The sequence below is a fragment of the Cydia fagiglandana genome, chromosome Z (genome assembly GCF_963556715.1).
Source record: "Cydia fagiglandana chromosome Z, ilCydFagi1.1, whole genome shotgun sequence".
Classification (NCBI taxonomy): Eukaryota; Metazoa; Arthropoda; class Insecta; order Lepidoptera; family Tortricidae; genus Cydia; species Cydia fagiglandana.
Window position 1 is genome coordinate 28,076,806 of NC_085959.1, and position 17,597 is coordinate 28,094,402.

At 40.9% G+C, this 17,597-nt stretch overlaps 1 protein-coding gene across 1 annotated transcript; it reads left to right on the forward strand.

Annotated features, from left to right (window-relative positions):
- Nucleotides 1-1,686: 1,686 nt before the first annotated feature.
- On the forward strand, nucleotides 1,687-16,457 carry LOC134678167 (integrator complex subunit 4). The gene is made up of 16 exons (XM_063536621.1): nucleotides 1,687-1,819; nucleotides 1,931-2,263; nucleotides 2,888-3,136; nucleotides 3,711-3,886; nucleotides 4,133-4,325; nucleotides 5,345-5,519; nucleotides 6,194-6,399; nucleotides 10,115-10,237; nucleotides 10,774-10,909; nucleotides 11,538-11,675; nucleotides 12,197-12,353; nucleotides 12,699-12,845; nucleotides 13,065-13,264; nucleotides 14,428-14,570; nucleotides 14,952-15,171; nucleotides 15,726-16,457. Exons 1-16 carry the CDS (start codon nucleotides 1,766-1,768, stop codon nucleotides 15,923-15,925), a joined length of 2,850 nt encoding a protein of 949 aa, XP_063392691.1. The 5' UTR covers nucleotides 1,687-1,765; the 3' UTR covers nucleotides 15,926-16,457.
- The last annotated feature ends 1,140 nt before the right edge of the window (nucleotides 16,458-17,597 follow it).

Sequence of the window (17,597 nt, forward strand, 5' to 3'; positions counted from 1 at the left end):
TTTCGACCGCCGATTATGACCGATTAGATATGAGCGCCGCGCCGGCGCGCCGCCGCCGCCGACAATATTTTCGCGCCGCCGCCGCCGACGCTGCGCTAACGGCGCGGCATCGGCGTGACCTTGTTAGATACTACTACTTTCAGAATCAGATAATATATATTTTATCTAGTTCAGATCTTTAACGGCGCCAGTCTGAATAGCTTATAGACATTCAAAAGGTATTATAGGTCCATATAATTCAAAAATATTGATGGTAAATTCAAACTTTTCTGTTTGGTAACCGCGCTAGTACTGTTAGGGCAACGAAATGACTAATTTTGCCAGCTGGCTAGCCCATTCGTCATTCACCGCGAATATAATCATTGCAACCATGGTTGAATGTTTTTAAAAGGGGTTAATTTCAGATATTAAGCGTTTTCACGCCCAAAGGTCCGGCCGTTGGCTTCGCACGGAATCACGGAAGGGCGTGGGAAACGGAAGCCTCCAAGTTTTCGGCCCTGTTTGGAGCCTAACTTTAGGCCTCGCTTTTAAAATAAATGCTTGGTCATGGGATCTTTTCCGATCTTAGCTTCACTGCAGCATGGCCTTTAACCTCGCACGAGTGCACCTGCAGGAAAGCTCCATGTCTTTAACACTATGGCCTCGGTCTTTATCGGCCTTCGGACTTGCTTACACTGGACCAATAGTTCAATTCCAAGCTCTGCTCTCATGCAGCTTGGCCTTCGGCCTCGCACAGAAGCGCGCCGTAATCGGCGCTCCGGGCATTCGGCCATTAGCCAAGCTCACACTTGGCATTCTATTCTAAGCTGTATGCTTACCTGCAGCTCAGCCTCTGGCCTCGCATGGGAAGGCGTCGGAATCAGGTCTTCGGTGTTAGGTGGAGCTCGGCTTTGGACCTCACTTTTTGACATAAATCGGTTTGTTGGGTCGATATTGGTTAATGACGGAGGTTAATTTTCCTCACTTCAGCTCTTTGGACTGTCAACCAGACGTTTCCCTGATACAGTCAATCCGCTACTTCTTACTTAGCACAAAAGATAAGGGCCTCATAAAAATCTTCCGGCCAGGGCCTCGCCAAGATTAAGACCGCCTCTGATGCCGCGCGATACTGTTCATACTATATAAAACTTTTTTCGTACCTTAATTCAATAAATTTTGATTGAAATTGAAAAATGCACTTATTTTATAACTTTGTTATAGCAAAAACATGTTTTTTCGGTAAAATTTTGGTTTAAATTAGTTTTTCATTAATCAAAGGTGTTTCAAGGCCACGCCGCCGATACGCCGCCGCCGCCGACCGATTTTGACCGGCGCGCCGCCGCCGGCTAAATGCCTATCGGCGCTCATATCTATGACCGATATTACCGATGATAAAAAGGAGGTACGGACCAAGTACGGACGCAAGAATACCAATTGGTGACGCTAGTATTCGCTTTTGGTGGCATTTATTTAAATTTAGAGCGTTCTAATATATCCAAAAATCTAAAATTGGTAATTAAATTGGAGATTGACTCCAATTTCTTTCCTGATCAAATTGGGCGAATTGATCATCCTGTCTAGACTGGCCTCTAAACAAAACATACCAAAGACAAAGGAGCTTTGACATTATTTGTTTTTAATTTCGCCAAGTCAATGTCAACTGTCAATCGATGCGATTTCATGAATGATTGCGATGGATTGCGACGAGTGATGCTGTTGCCGATGCCGCTCCTTGTGTGTTTATTTTCACTCGATTAATTTCCGATAACTTAATCCTTAAACTGCGATGGCGGCACTGCTCAAGAAGAGGGCTTTGGCTGAATACAATAAATCTTTTCAGGTAGTTGGCTTCATAATCGAGAAAGAAAATAATGTGGCATTCCCCGTGTAAAGTAGTAAACTTAAATAAGCTATGTGTATTATTGTGTGTATGAATAATCGTTATTTTCAGGATGGCCCACCATCTAAAAAGCTGCACATAGTTAAGAAGCCCCTTATAGGAAGTTCTGCTGCAGCATTTGTAGGTTTACTAGAGAAATGTAAGTCTAGTGAAGAGGCGCTGCAACTGTTGCTGCGCATATCTGACTGCCTGCAGTTCCAGGAATCTGACGTAGAGGAGGCCATCAAGAAACTCTCAGAGCACTTTCAGTCGGAAGAAGACTCTGTGGTTAGAGTCAAAATACTGTGGCTATTTTGTGACATCGGGTTAGAGTGCCCTGTTGCTAACCTCAACAACTTGATTGATCTGACCACACTCCTCATCAAGAATGAGACATCACATAAGGTATTGTTTTGTTTTTTTGTGCTGTAATTCTTTAATTTTATTGCACTAAATACTAACACAATTATATTGGAGATAATGTTATCTCATTTGTAGGTATTTTAGTAAACTTATTACTATTTTAACAACCATTTATACAAACAAGACACCATAGATTCAGCTAATCAAAAGTTATTAACGCTATTGCATCTTTGATATTATACCATTGATAGATAGACCACTTTACATGGGTTTGCGACTGTAATTGCTTTCTTACCTGTTGCTGTTAATACTGTAGGTAAATTTTAAAATTTGGGTGGTTTTTTTTTATTCCATTTCAATCCTGCAAGATAGACACTTTGACATTTAGAATGAAGGCGAAAAACAAAGAAGGCATTTGAATTAGCATTTTAAATTGACATGGGGGTATAATAGAAGCAATGCAGCCAGGTAACTGACAGCAGTCGCCAGATCTTAACACATTCACTGCCCCCAATGCACATGTGTGTTCACTGTCATACAAGTTTGTTCCTAGGCCACGTCCCCTGGCAGTCAATGCTTTAATGGATGGATTGTGTTTGGACTTGGTCAGAAAAGCTGATAAACTCTATATTAAGCAATTTATAACTCAATAAATATGATCTTCAGGTGATAGCCCAAGGTCTTGCCACCTTACTAAAACTGGGAGGGAAACTGTCTGAAGACAAGATCCTCATGATGCGGCTGGTGTCCGTAGCTCGGGAGAACCTCAAGGACACCAGCCACCAAGTGAAGTGCCGCTGTCTGCAGCTCATCAGTGAGCTCTACCCACTGTGCCCTGAAATGGACAGAACGTTAGAAACCATAGCTGAGGCTGATGCTGTGGTCAAACTGCTTGCAGAGTATTCTAATGCTGAGGTAATGATAATTACCCTATTTCAGACATATCATAGCAAAACAGTTGCAACTTGAAATAGAACAAGATTTTTAAAGTTGTGTTATAGTGTTTTATAATTAATTATAACTTATATTCACATCCTACAACTGTCCAAAATATTGCAGCATTTTCTATTACCATATTTGTTTTTGCTCTGATAATGGCTCTAATTATAGAACTAGGTATGATTGTGATGAAATTCATAATATTTATGCAGAAGAGATCTAGCCATGTTTTATTTAAAATAATTTGCAAAGTTTTTTTGATCACCCAGTATAACTGTTTATCATATCTTAAGCATTCTTTTATATCAAAAATATCACTTAATTTAAACCTAGAGACTTAATTTAGACCTAATTTTAACTTAGGTGTGCATGTGTTGACTGACATTTTTGGAAACCCTAAAATTGCAAAACAGTAAAAAAAATTCAATTGATCTCAAATAATAAATGCTACAGGTTGGACACCCATAGATTACAAATGTTTCAAACTGTTGAAAATCAACATCTGCATTAAGCGTTGCTCATTTATCCTCATTGTTATGTTAATTAACAGGACGCGCGCGTGCGGTGCGAAGCATTCCAGTCGCTGTTGACCTTTCACGAGCGCGGGCACGTGCTCAGCGCCGTGCACTACGAGCAGGCGTGCCAGGCGCTCAGTGACGACTACGAGATAGTGCGTGAGGTGGCCCTCAAACTCGTCTGGCTGCTGGGAAACAAGTACCCGGAGAAGTATGCATGCATCTTACGCTTTTTTCTACGTAACTTGAAGAAGGGTTAACGCCAACCAAGCAACTGCGCTTCGCATGCATCAAAGTGCCCACAGACTGGGTTAATAAAATTTACGATTTCGACTTTATATTTTTGTAGACATGCTAGCTCTTAAGTTTCAATAGTTGTTTCAATGTTACATTAAGTAGTACGTCAATTTGTATCGAATAAAGATGGTACTGGTAATAAAGAGTAATGTTTGCGCAGCACGATCACGATGTCAGACGGCGAGACGAAGATGCGCATGGTGGACGAGGCGTTCATCCGCATCTGCTCAGCGGTGAACGACCTGTGCATGCAGGTGCGCGCGCTCGCCTGCTCGCTGCTCGGCACCACGCGCGGCGTCTCCGACCGCTTCCTGCTGCAGACCCTGGACAAGCAGCTCATGAGCAACATGAAGGTTTGTCCACAATAGCTTGATGATTGATCGTCTTGTCTGTCTTGATAATTGTCTAGCAGAATATCAGTGCCTCTCCCATAGGATGAAGCGTAATACTGAGCCAGAACCCTTTTGTTTTGCTGCGACGCACAAAACACAGCATTCCTTTTGTGTGAATCAATATTTATTTGTATTTTTTTCTTTCTTTTTCCATTTTTGTAAAAATCTGTTTGACTCTTATTTGTGTTTGTATTTTCTGTTTTTTCTATATGTATATTGATTGTTTTTTTTGTGTCATTTCTGTATTTGAATATTCTGTGTGTATTGTGGCAAACAAATAAACAGATTATCTATCTATCTATCAATATAGATTTATATGTACCTCGGGTTAGTAGTTATTTGTTTTACAAGGGGGCAAAGTTGTTGTTTATAATCGTGTTAATAATCGAAAAACTATGAAATTGAACCACGAGCGTACCGAATGGTTCAAAAAGTGTAAATTTGAGCGTTGCGAGGGTTTAAGGGCCTGAGGGTTGAACAAACTTTTTCCCGAGTTAAATACAAAATTATCCACACCAACGCGAGGAAAATACTAATCAAATTCAAATGAACGTTATTAAATATATAAAATATAAAAGTCACTTTACTCATAAAGAGCTGGTGTGGTCAAAATATATTTGTTAGTCCTCAAAAGAAATTCGCTTTTCACTTAATAAGATGAAGTTAACCTATAGACAAATATTTTATCACTCGCGTATTTTTACTATACCTATCGCAGATAGAACTGCACCTTTTAACTTCGAATTTCGTTTGTTTGAAATTTCTACTTTTTTCGTATTAAAATAGTAAATAAGATCATAATTTGTACTTGGATTTGTAGGTGGACCATACTGAAAATTTCTGGATTCTGGTATATGAGACGACTTATTTTTTCCAGTCCAGGAATTTTCAGTATGCCCTAAGTATGTAAGTTGACAATAACGAGCGTCAAATGAAGAGGATACTCGTAGTACTGGTATAAGGTAGTGTTATGTTGGCAGAGGAAGCGCACGGCCCACGAGCGCGGCGCGGAGCTGGTGCGGTCGGGCGCCTGGGCGAGCGGGCGGCGCTGGGCCGACGACGCGCCCGGCCAGCTCGTCGAGACGCACGCCGTGCAGCTGCTGCCGGGCGGCGCGGCCGGCGCCTTCGTCCACGGCCTCGAGGACGAGCTCATGGGTCAGTTGACGATCCACTACAGGTGCAGTGCAGGACACAGCGTCTACTGAACAACTTGGTTCAACCACTCCCTATACTCTTTTTTTCTTTAGGTATTTAAACAAAAGTAAACCAAATCTACCCTCAAATGGCTCCTTAAGCCAATTGAAGGTAGATGAAAATAATCACTTAATTAAAAACCAACTAACAGAAATAACTATAAGGTCTGACTCGAGCTCAAAAATGACCCAACTTGAATTGTGCCTGCGCGCAGCTTGATAACGTTAAATATTGTAATGCCACGCAAAATGATTGACCATACAATTATATTGTGTTGGATAACATTCAAAGCTGTGTGAGGGGTGTATTTATGGAGAAGGGATACCTGTATATTCCGACGCTGTTAACCTTTTGGACTCTAATATCGATATATCCGCACCGCAGGTTCAACGCCAAAGACCGATTAATCGGCCACAGAGTAACATAGACCTACGTGCATATGCATAAAGTTCAATTTCTGTTTTGACACTTCGGCGACGTGGCGTCCGAGTGACAGCTTTTGTGTTTGTCACGGCGTCGAAAAGGTTAACGCATTCACCGCCAGGGGGCGTGGCCTAGGAACAAACTTGTATGACGGTGGACGCACATGTGCGTCGGGGGCAGTGAATGTGTTAAAAGCAGCGATGATTGTGCAGAGGTCCGCACGGCAGCCGTGGACGCGGTGTGCCAGCTGTCGATGGAGAACGCCGTGTTCGCGACCACCTCGCTCGACTTCCTGGTGGACATGTTCAACGACGAGATCGAGGACGTGCGCCTGCGCGCCATCGACAGCCTCACGCGCATCGCGCACCACATCGTGCTGCGCGAGGACCAGCTAGAGACCATCCTGGGAGCTCTAGAGGCAAGTTAAGTCAAGTGTAAAAATATGGTTCACAATTCATCTCATCAAAATATGTCCCATAGCTCTTTGTAAGCGAATTAAGAACTATGGGACATATTTGTGATGTGATATGACTTTACAAACTTTGAACTATATATATAGTACTGTAGCTCTACTATGAGTTCCGTGAATGACAGTGAGAAGTGAAGATAGTGAGAAAGTTAAGGAAAATGTATGGAGTAATTGTACAGTGCCTCTACCGGTCACGTAAAGAACTAAAAATTTCAATTTGTACCATGAGTTACAAACGTTTTTACGCGAGTTTTCCATACTTGCCTAACTTCACACCTAAAACGCTCTCTTTCTAATTATATAATGAAAACTGAGCCAGAATTATTCTGCGTAAATACTTTACGCGAGTAAACGTGACAGATGTTATGGAAAAATACGTGCGTTTCCGACGTGACATTTCTGTCAACTTGTAAACACAACAAATACGCAGATTTTTCACGAATATTAATGCAATTTTCAACGTAATATGTATAAATTTATAACAGTATGTGAACTTCAAGCAAAACTTTAAGGGATAAATCAATTAATAGTTCGATAAAAGGCTGATTTAGTACAAAGGTAATGAGTTATACTTGACATCATATTTTCCTATTTCTACTGCTACATTTGCGAAAATCACATTGCTTACGAGCAGTTTTTGGTTTTAGGCAAGAAGCTGATTGAAAACAACATTTCCCTGAAAACCCGGATTGCATCATGTATGCATGCGTATGCATGTAGAAGTTACATATGTATTAAGAATTAAGGCTCAATACAAGGAGCGGTACATAGACATGTTGCTGTTTTTGTTGCTGGGTGCACATAACACATAGTAAGAACATACACATAGTAAGAATATTTACACAAGAATTGCTACGTATTTTATTAAGCATTATTATCTTAAATAAAATAAAACATACAAATGTTCTGTGAGTTTATTTATTTTTCTTTACTAAGTAAGTATTATTTTATTTTCCGTTGTTCAAATTATTGTGTTTGGTAAGTACTCGTTTTTCATGTCAACTTGGTAACAGGAAATATAAAACTTTCTTCAAAAACTTTTGCTGGTGGTTCAGAATCTGAAAATTTAAAACACATTTATTGCCAAAAACCCGCTGCATGGGTTCATTTTGTATTGGAAATGGGGCGCTTGGCACTGAAATATACTCGAGATCATATAGGTAGTATAAAATTAAGATCGCTATTAAGGTCATACGTAGGGTCTGTGCGGAAAGAGAAGAGTCGTAGGTATAATGTATGGGCTCCCCTAAATTTCACGACTCTTCTCTTTCCGCACACTCTATTAGATAATGTTACTTAGCAGTAGGAGACGGCCGCTGTCATGATGCGGACCATTATAATACATACCGATTTTAATATTTTAAGATTTCTTCTCATGGGTGTACTATTTTCATCATAGGTAATAAATATGTAGCCAAAAGTAGCCTGTATAATCGCGCCGTATACTTTGCTTCCTATTTTTTAACACGTAAAGTCATAATTTTAACTCGATTATTAATGATGTTTACGAAATTATCATATTTTGCAATTTTTGTCTTGAATACAATATATTTTAATTTATACATTGTTTACTAACATTGATGTGTTTATTATTTTCGTAACTATGGCAACGTCAAATCTTTAAAAAATTGTAGAATGAAGGTTGAGTCAGTAACAAAGTGACAAAATTGGTCTTAGAGCATTTAATAACTGGAGTGGCCATTGAGTGCTTACTGTTAGGATTTAGGATTAGGGTTCCAAGCAGGAAAGAAAAGCTTGTTTTAACACCATATAGGTAATGTTTATTAATCTCAAGCAAGACTACATAGTAATGGCGTCTCATAAGGGAAGAAAGAACACCTACATTTGTTTTATATTGACAACCGAATAAATCAAATATCATAGTCGTAGTAGTCTCGTAGGTATACTCTTTATTTTTTTGTTGACATTATTACTTACCCCTCTGCCGAAAAACACAATTGTGCAAACTTTTGTATGGCCTGACATGGCTATTTGTACGTTACGTACAAATCATGTAGAAATAGCAATACATTTGACGTCCCCTCCCCCGCAAAAATCGGCAGACTGTTTTGTAAAGAAAATGACAGCGATGACATGTCCCTTCTAAATGCTCTTAGTGGATGGTAGAGGTAAGGAATACAATCTCCATGTAATTAATAATGAAAAAGTGTCCGTCAAAAACCTTAAGAGGGAAGTATACTACGTAATCGTCCATACAAAAAGAGAAAACGTTTTTCCACTTGTAAATACGAGTATCTTCCATTCTCCATGATTTTTAGTACGGTATTGATACAATAAAAAACTAGGTTTATGGGTTTTCTTTTTTTCGCTACTCTGGAGAGATTTAGAAAAATTATAATAGCTGACAGCGTGCCCACTTTTTGCAAATATTCTCCCATAAAGGAGTTTTCTCATAAAGTCATAAAGGATTCTCCTTACCTCTACCCTCCATATTCACGGCTACCATCAGTATGTGTAACATTACTTTCTGGGCATCTCACTTGCACTAATATGCGAGAGCGAGATGCATAGATAGTAAATTACGTAGACGTGAGAAAATGTGTCAATTTTGTTATTTAGTTCTATAGGTGAATCCTAGAGGCGCTATATAAAACTCCGATATAACTCTTGCTCTGTTTTATAATATACTTAGAAAGGGACAACATCATTTGGAGTGGAGTGAAGTTAGGTACATAAGACCGTAAAGAAACGTAAAACGTGACACACGGCACGTTTATTCACTGAAAGTAAGTGAAAAATACTCTGCCAACTGATAGTAGAGGCACAGGACACTGTGTGACATAGGCTCATCAGCTAAACAGCTGCTCGCCTATAATTATATAATAATAATATTTTTGAATAAGTTGGCTACTCCCATATTTTTACAGTTGACTGGAGCTATACCTACTCATCAATTAGCAATTATCATTAAAATTACCATAGCGTTTACTAAATGTTACAATAATACCATCGTCATTTCCAAGTAATTGGTAAGGTCGGACGGAGGAGGACTTTAACATAAAGTGCCCATGTCGATTACTAGTGCAGCGTCGAGCACTAGTACTTCTACCTTATTTCTATTTCCTTTAAACTCGTCATGTAAGTGAACGACGCATACTCCATTGTGATAACTGTTTCTAAACGCAACCATATAATGGTCGAATGGTTTTATTCCTGTATCCGTTCACTTGTTCGTTCTCTTCTTTTTCACGAACTGCATTTGTTTCGTTAACATTAATGTTGGTGGGTGATTAATAGTACCTACATTGTGCAACGAGGGGGGTAAGTGAAAGTAAAAACCATTCGGTCATATATGGATGCGTTCAGAAACAATACCTATAAACCGTTTTTGACTAAGTACTTGATTCTGACTAATACGTACGGTAGCCCTAAAAGATTATTGCAAGTCACAACAGATTCGTATTCAAGCAGTAATTTTTTTTATGTTTTATGGACACTATTGGCACAGTAACTAATCTTTAAATTCGGTTAAAAAGGTTTATATTTGCAGTATCCAACACAAGCAGCCTGAAATAGTGCAAACAGTACTCGTATGATAGTCAAAGTTTCACTTTATTTTTTTTAGTGATACACTAAGATGTTTATGAAAATAGTTCTATGCATAGTAGTAGTAGTAACCGATACGTATTGTTTTACTGTACAGGATTTCTCGATGGACGTCCGTGAAGGGCTGCACAGGATGCTCGGCGCCTGCAGCGTTTCATCCAAGACTTGTCTCGAAATGTGCATCGACAAAATACTGGAAAACCTTAAGAGATATCCTCAGGTACATCTTAGTTTTATCAATAAAATAAATCTTTAATCTAACGTCCTATTCTGAATCGACCGCTTAACTCATATCTGACCAAGCCAGGCACTTTGCCTTGTTAGGGTTCTGTACAACCATTTTTTTCTATCGAGCAAAAGTCTAAAACTTAGGATTCGAATCATTCAAATCCCTAGAAAAAGGCCTCAAAATTGATAATTAAAATGGCAGCCGTATTTTGATCCAAAAAAGCGCTACGAGTTTTTAAAAACTCCGTTTTTTGAACCTGCTGCACCTTAATAAATAAAGTACAGCTAGCAACAGAAGTTGCTAAGCGGCCGAGGTGATCAAATTTACCTGGACACGCTCTTATTCTCTTAACAATAAAGTTGCGTCAACCTCATTTTGAACACCTGGCCGGTTTAGCAACTTCTGCTGCTGACTGTACGTAGCCTAAACAATTCCCCGTTTGTATAAAAGTCCCTCGTTCTGTTCCACCCGATATTGGTCCACTTTGGCCGTCAGCATCTATGTGATGCGGAGTGTACTGTGCGCAGGACAAGCGGTCGACGTTCCGGTGCATGCAGCGCATGGGCGGCGCGCACGCGTCGCTGGTGCTGCCGCTGACGGCGCGCCTGCTGGCCGTGCACCCCTTCTTCCACATGCCCGAGCCCGACGTCGAGGACCCCGCCTGTATCCTTTACCACAACTCATTTATTTTAAACTTTATTGCACAATATAACAATTATATTACAAATGGCCTAAAGGCATTATCAACCATCAGGCTAAACAGAAACAGTAGTAGGTGCAGGCATTAAACAAAAAAGAAACCACTCATCTACTTAACTAACTACTACTTCCAACGCTCGGGGCTGCTTACTTTACACTTGCATGTTCAAAATGTTCAAATTGATTATGGTGTTATAGGTGTGAAGGAAAATATCTTGCTAGTTATTAAGAGCGAATTATCTGCCTAGCCATGAATGAGACTGTCAGTTAATTTCCTAAATAATTGTGGTCAAAAAGTGAAGAATTTGTAAGCCATAATGTGTAAGCTCTACATAGCTACACTCAAGGGACCAAACGTTTTTTGACCCTGTAGAGAGTTTTCGTAATATAGAGAGAAACTAATATGAAAGTAAAGCAACTATAGCCAATAACTGTCGACTTTATATAGTGAGTCGTTATATCGAGTGACGTTATATGGAGTTTACACTATTGCTACGTATTTCGTCGCGTCATTGTTAGAACTTTTTTTTACTTATATATAATCTTGTACATAAGTGTTATCTGCGCACTATATAACTCCTGAGCTGCGCAGATATGTGCGTCCTGATACTGACGTTGAACGCGGCGGCCAAGTGCACGACGATGCTGCCGCTGTTCGAGGAGCACACCATCAAGCACTACACCTACCTGCGCGACACCATGCCGCACCTAGTGCCGCACCTGCCCATAGGTAATGGCATGTTACCACCTATGGCGTCGGGTGACAAGCAAAAGTCACTAAGTACCACCACAAGTTCATAGCCATAGTGAACCATATTAGTACTAAAAGAAGGCCGATTATATTTTTTTAGTAATTAGTGACTTTTGCTTATCACCTTGTCACTAGAATAAGCAATTAATTTAAAAAATGTAGTCAAGTCGTGTGGTCAATAGAAATTTGAATTTCGCGCGTTTTTCTACTGAGTACACGACCCACACATGCCTATCTTTATAAAGCATAAAGCTGGATTCATACTTGTCTGTCTCTCGTGTTGTGATGCGATAGAATGGTATCGCTTTCATACATTTAGTAACTGTTATTTTTAAATTAATCTTTCGCAACAGAAGGATAAATAAAAATCCGGTCTAATGCTCTAAAAAACTTTAATAAAGTTTTAAGTTAATTATTATCAGATTATCATATTTTGAAATAAAGTAATTTGCACTTACAATGGTCTTCATTGTACCTACGTGTTGTTGTTAATGTGTCAGGTGAAGCGAAGCTGACAAGTGTGAAGAGCGAGGCGGGGCTGGACGACAGCGCGGTGCGGCGGTTCTTCGCCACGGTGCTGCGGCACACGGACAACAGCGCGCTGTCGCCGCGCGTGCGGCTCGCCATGCTGCGCGCCGCCGAGGAGCAGCTCGACAGGTGTGTAGTGGCCTGTAGCGACACGAGAGGCGGGGCGACACCTAGCAGTTGCTCGACAGCCGAGCGTGCCCCTAACATCATTTTATTTTTTTATTTTGTTTTAAAATAAACTGACTTTATTACGGACGGAGCCAAATTTTCTTTCCTTATCCGTATGTTAAAAGCATCTGCTTCTTATTTAAATCTTTAACTTTTGTAATATCCACTGTAAAGACGCGGGTTTTTCCGAAACTATGAGAAATTGGTCTGCGGAGATTTCAAATATGGACATTAAACTCAATTTACGAAAACCATCTACATATAAGTATTTTGGTGTAGAGTTGAACGTAGTTGTTGGGTGTGCAGGCTGGCGGAGATGGAGCCGCTGTTCGCGGGCGCGGCGGTGTTCTCTGCGCTGTTCGCGCGCTGCGTGCGCGCGCTACACGGCGCGCTGGCCGCGCCCGACGGCCCGCCCGCGCACGCGCTCTCCGCGCTCGCGCAGGACACGCTCAGGTACGGTCGAACGCAATAAGTATGTATGTAGTAGGAAAAATATTCTCAATGCATTCGCATAACTTTAGATTTTCGTTCACAGAATGCAATTTATTTTTATATGAACTTATCTGTATTTTCTTGTATGCTTACATACACTACTTTTTTTTAGGTTAGCTGGAAGGGATAAGTTCGCCTTTGTATTTTATTAAATAGAAGTATGTGTATCTACCTGTGTAGACTGCAGCACCAGTTCAGCGGGGTGACGGAGCAGGCCCGCGCATGCGTGGGACAGCTGGCGCTGCGCGTGACGGCGGCGCGGCTGTGCGCGGCGGCCGGCGGCGGCGGCGGCTGCGGCGGGCCCGCGCCGGCCGCGCTCTCCGCGCAGGCCGCGCTCACGCACCAGGCCGAGCTGCTCGACCGACAGCTGGCCGCTGCAGGTACTGCAAGCAGTTATTATAAAATAGCACTTAAGCAAAAAGTTGTTTGACCCCATAGTTGCCTAATAGTAGAAAATATTTTTTGGCGGTTTTCTTTGTGCAATAGAGCTTAAATAAATTAATAACAGTAGCCTCTATGCTGCCTCAATACCTCTTGTATTAAGTTTTAAAAAATCCTACCTCGAGTTTGACAGTGAAGTGGTTGTCACTGTACGGCCAAGAACATTCGGCGTCAAATAAACAGCGCCGGCCAAAGTGAGACACGTTTGTTACCGTAGAAATACGGATGTGTCACGATGTTATTTGGCCACTTTGGCCGTCAGTACCTTTTTGCTGCTGACTTTGCATGTATTCAGTATTGTGTGGTCAGTGGTCATTCTGGTTGCCAAAAGTTGACGTTTGACAATTTAATATCCCCGGCAGTTACGCCGTTGTTTAACAACTCGAAGCTACGATATTTTCATAGACTGTACATTTTTTGTATCAATAACTCCTGTAACTAACATGCCGTACTATACAACTGCTGGTACACCTTTCAAATATTTATTGATAACTTAGCTATAGTTCGTTTTTTTAGCATTATAAATATTAAAAAAATAAATATTATTACACATTTTTGACACAAATTGACTAAGCCCCACGGTAAGCTCAAGGCTTGTGTTGTGGGTACTCAGACAACGATATATATAATATATAAATACTTAAATACATAGAAAACAACCATGACTCAGGAAAAAATATCTGTATCATCATACAAATAAATGCCCTTACCAGGATTCGAACCCGGAACCATCGGCTTCATAGGCAGGGTCACTACCCACTAGGCCAGACCGGTCGTCAATTAGAAAGAACTTGCAAGAAGGTAAGCGATCTTGACATGTCTTTTAATTGAAAACCGCTTTTTAAAAATCAAAAACTATTACTTATGAAAGCAGGAGAATATAAATGATCGTATTAGATTCATAATTGTTACGTATTTGCCGTAACTTATTTTTAAAATGTGTTTTTCAATTAAAAGACACATCAAGATTGTTTACCTTATTACTAATGCTAAAAAAACGAACTTTAGAGCGAAATCAAAAACATTGTCTGAGGACAGGAAGGTGTGCCGCGATTTTATGAAAGGTTTATAACATAATTAATATGAAATTGTACGTTGTCAGGCGTGGAGCCGGACCCGTTCACGATCGGCGTGTTCCAGCAGCTGTCGCTGGGCGCCGACAACAAGCCGCTGGCGCTGGCGCGCGCGCTGCTGCCGCTGCTGCTCGCCGCGCCGCTGCCCGTCATCCCGCCGCCCAGCGTCGACGTAAGCCGACTATGCGATAGGAAACCCGCGGCCGTTACAATCACCCGTTCTAATATCAACGTATTAAAAAAACTGTGTAATTTATCGGACTTACCAACGTCACTCAGCAGTGAACTATGAAACGTCCCGATACAATAAGATTTTGCGAACGCTTTAACAGGCAGTTTGGTGCAACCGACTCTCAACCTGCCTGCTCAAGTGATTTGCCGTAGAAAGTTTTTCAAAATAGTTAAAAATGCGCTATTTTTCACACATAGAAATATTTCGTCGTTTCATAAGCATCAGCTCATAAACGAAATTTCCTATTTGCAATGTTAACAATTTCCTATAAATGTATGTACAAATTTTTGATTTACTCTAAGCCATAATCAACTGTGTCAGATTCGCATGTGCACGGCGACGATAATCGAGCCGGCGAGCGACAGCGACACGGTGCTGCGGTTCAGCGCAGGGCTGGCGGGCGGCGCGGCGCTGGAGGCCGAGGTGCTCCGCGTGCGCGACCCGGCGGCGCTGCGCGTGCGTGTCGCCTACCCCGACCGCCAGGCGCACGCGCTCGCGCCGCCGCGCGACCATCTGCGCCCGCTGGACCACCACACCACCAGTCAGTTATTCTAAGTTCACCTAATTCAGTGTTACATCACAGTATAGATTCGGTCCAAGCTAACTTTGTACAGTCAGCAGCAGAAGTTGCTAAGCAGGCCACGTGTTCAAAATGATCTTGACCCGACTTTATAGTTAAGAGAATGAGAGCGTGGCAAGGTAATTTTGGACTCCTCCGCCGCTTAGCAACTTCTCCTGCTGTCTGTACCTACTTGGTAAACCAGTCCTATGAAAATCTGTACGAATATTACTACCATTTAGTCCCTGCACAGTCTCTAAACACGAGTAACTGTAACTTCGAAAACAAATAGCATAATACCGTACTTCTTTGTAAATATTATACAACGTAAAATTTCCTTAACAAATAAATACAAGCTCAAGCAAGTATCCAAAGGAATCCATAAACGTAATTCTAATATTTTGACAGTTTCGCAAACATTTCAACTAAGTAAAAATTATAATCGGTCGTATTGTAGGATTTCAGTAAGGCCTTAGTATAATTGAATTTGAACGAAGTTGGGGTATTGAGAGGCTAAAGGTAAGTGTATTGTGCAGATGACGACGGCACGGTGAACGTGCGGCTGCTGACGAAGGTGCTGATCTCGCACGGCGTGTGGACGGAGTCGTGCGGCGTGGACGTGTCGGTGTGCCTGGCCGTGGACGAGGGCGCGGGCCGCGACGCCGCGCCGCTCGTGGACCTGTGCCGCCCCGTGCGCATCACCGTGGCGCCCAAGCCCATCAAACGCGGCCTCTAGTACGCGCCGCTCAGACCGCTCCCTAAGCGCTCGCGCCATCTCCCATCACGGAGACATTCAGTATAATTGTGCGACAACACAATCATGTAGTGACAGAATATATCAAAACATTCTTGTCCAGATTATTATGCAGCATTGTGACATGCGTTAGTGGATTTAGAACTATAAAATTCGATAAGACCGTAAATGCCGTTAGGTGTCAATACGTGAATATTAACATTGTTTTATATTACTTATTCTTAGATAACATTATGGCGGTGTGACTCCTCGTAGTGCCTAAGAATAAGCGTTACAGATGTAGTGCATAATTATTTGCCTTCATATTTTCACGGAAACGTACGAACGTGTCTTGCTATTTCAGTCAGTCTCGGTGCAAAAAGCGCTGAGATTGACTGACGTAGCATGACAAATACAAACCTTTCCGAGAAAATACGAAGGAAAACAATTAAGCACAAAGACTGTATTTTAAAATTATTATTGTATAAACTTTTGTTAATAAAGATCAACACTTAACTAATAATCAACATTACAATACATATGTAGTTTAATTTAAAACCTGCAATAAAATTCCTAATATAATAATAAATTGCAAAATCCGTATCGCACAAAAAATGTCAGTACAATTTAAAACCAATAGTGAAGGAAATAAGGTCTAATTTTGTTAACATGAAGTGAATCAATAGAATTTGGAGATTAAGACTAATTAAGACATTGATTTTTGATTAAGACATTTCAAAACTATTTGTTACCAATAAATATGTGAAATATAATAACTCTAATTTACAAAGTGATATCTCTTGAACGCGTCGGCATTCGACGCAGTTTTTTACGCACAAAAAATATTTAAATAAAACATAATCGAATTTTGGAAATCAACTCAAAAATATTTTACAAACTGTTAGAAGAAAGATACTGCTCGTGCTCTACATTATCATCAGACTTGGGTTGGACACAACTGGGACATCATTGACATCAATCTAAACTTCCTGTAAGACAAATTATGACGAGCTCGAGTAGCAATTTAAGGCTAGCGAAATTTATTTGCATTTTTGACATGTTCACTAAAACACCAGTCTTTTGAAAGTTTACTTCACTTACAATACTATACTCTTAATATCTCACGCGCTAGAATAATTTTATTTTCCGTATGGTCTTTCACCATGTATACCGGCTGATTAATATACCCTTGTTAGCGCTCCAGATACTGGTAGTTTCAATCGCGCAACATGTCTATGTTGCGCGATTGAAACTACCAGTATCTGGAGCGCTCGAGTATTACTTACCAGTCTAGAAAACAATACAGTCATTCAACGAAGCTAGACGGCTTCGTCTAGACTAGACGGCAATCATGTGGGGTGCGACGAGTGGGTCGTACGCACCCGAGCCGCATACATCGCCATTTAGTAGATCGGTACTACTTACAGGACTAGCGTGTCTTATATTAGTAACTCAAGTTTTAAGTCTTGGCCAGTTGTGTAAGTCTCTGATAACCCTACTGTGTTCTTGTGCGGTGTCGGCATGCATTTACGCCAGCATCAAAGGCGTCGGTCCACTGTTACTTATTACACTGTGGTATTAACATTTAGTGATTCTTTTTACATTTTAAAATCTCTGGGCACTTCCTTGAAAAGAAAAATATGGTTTTGGTGGGGTTTTGTTAATAACAAACTGG

Excerpts from the sequence above, each read along its gene's own strand:
- LOC134678167 (XM_063536621.1), top strand. The coding sequence starts at position 1,766 with ATGGCGGCACTGCTCAAGAAGAGGGCTTTGGCTGAATACAATAAATCT. Across the intron at positions 1,820-1,930 it reads AATACAATAAATCTTTTCAG|GATGGCCCACCATCTAAAAA; the intron begins GTAGTTGGCTTC and ends CGTTATTTTCAG. Across the intron at positions 15,172-15,725 it reads GCTGGACCACCACACCACCA|ATGACGACGGCACGGTGAAC; the intron begins GTCAGTTATTCT and ends TGTATTGTGCAG.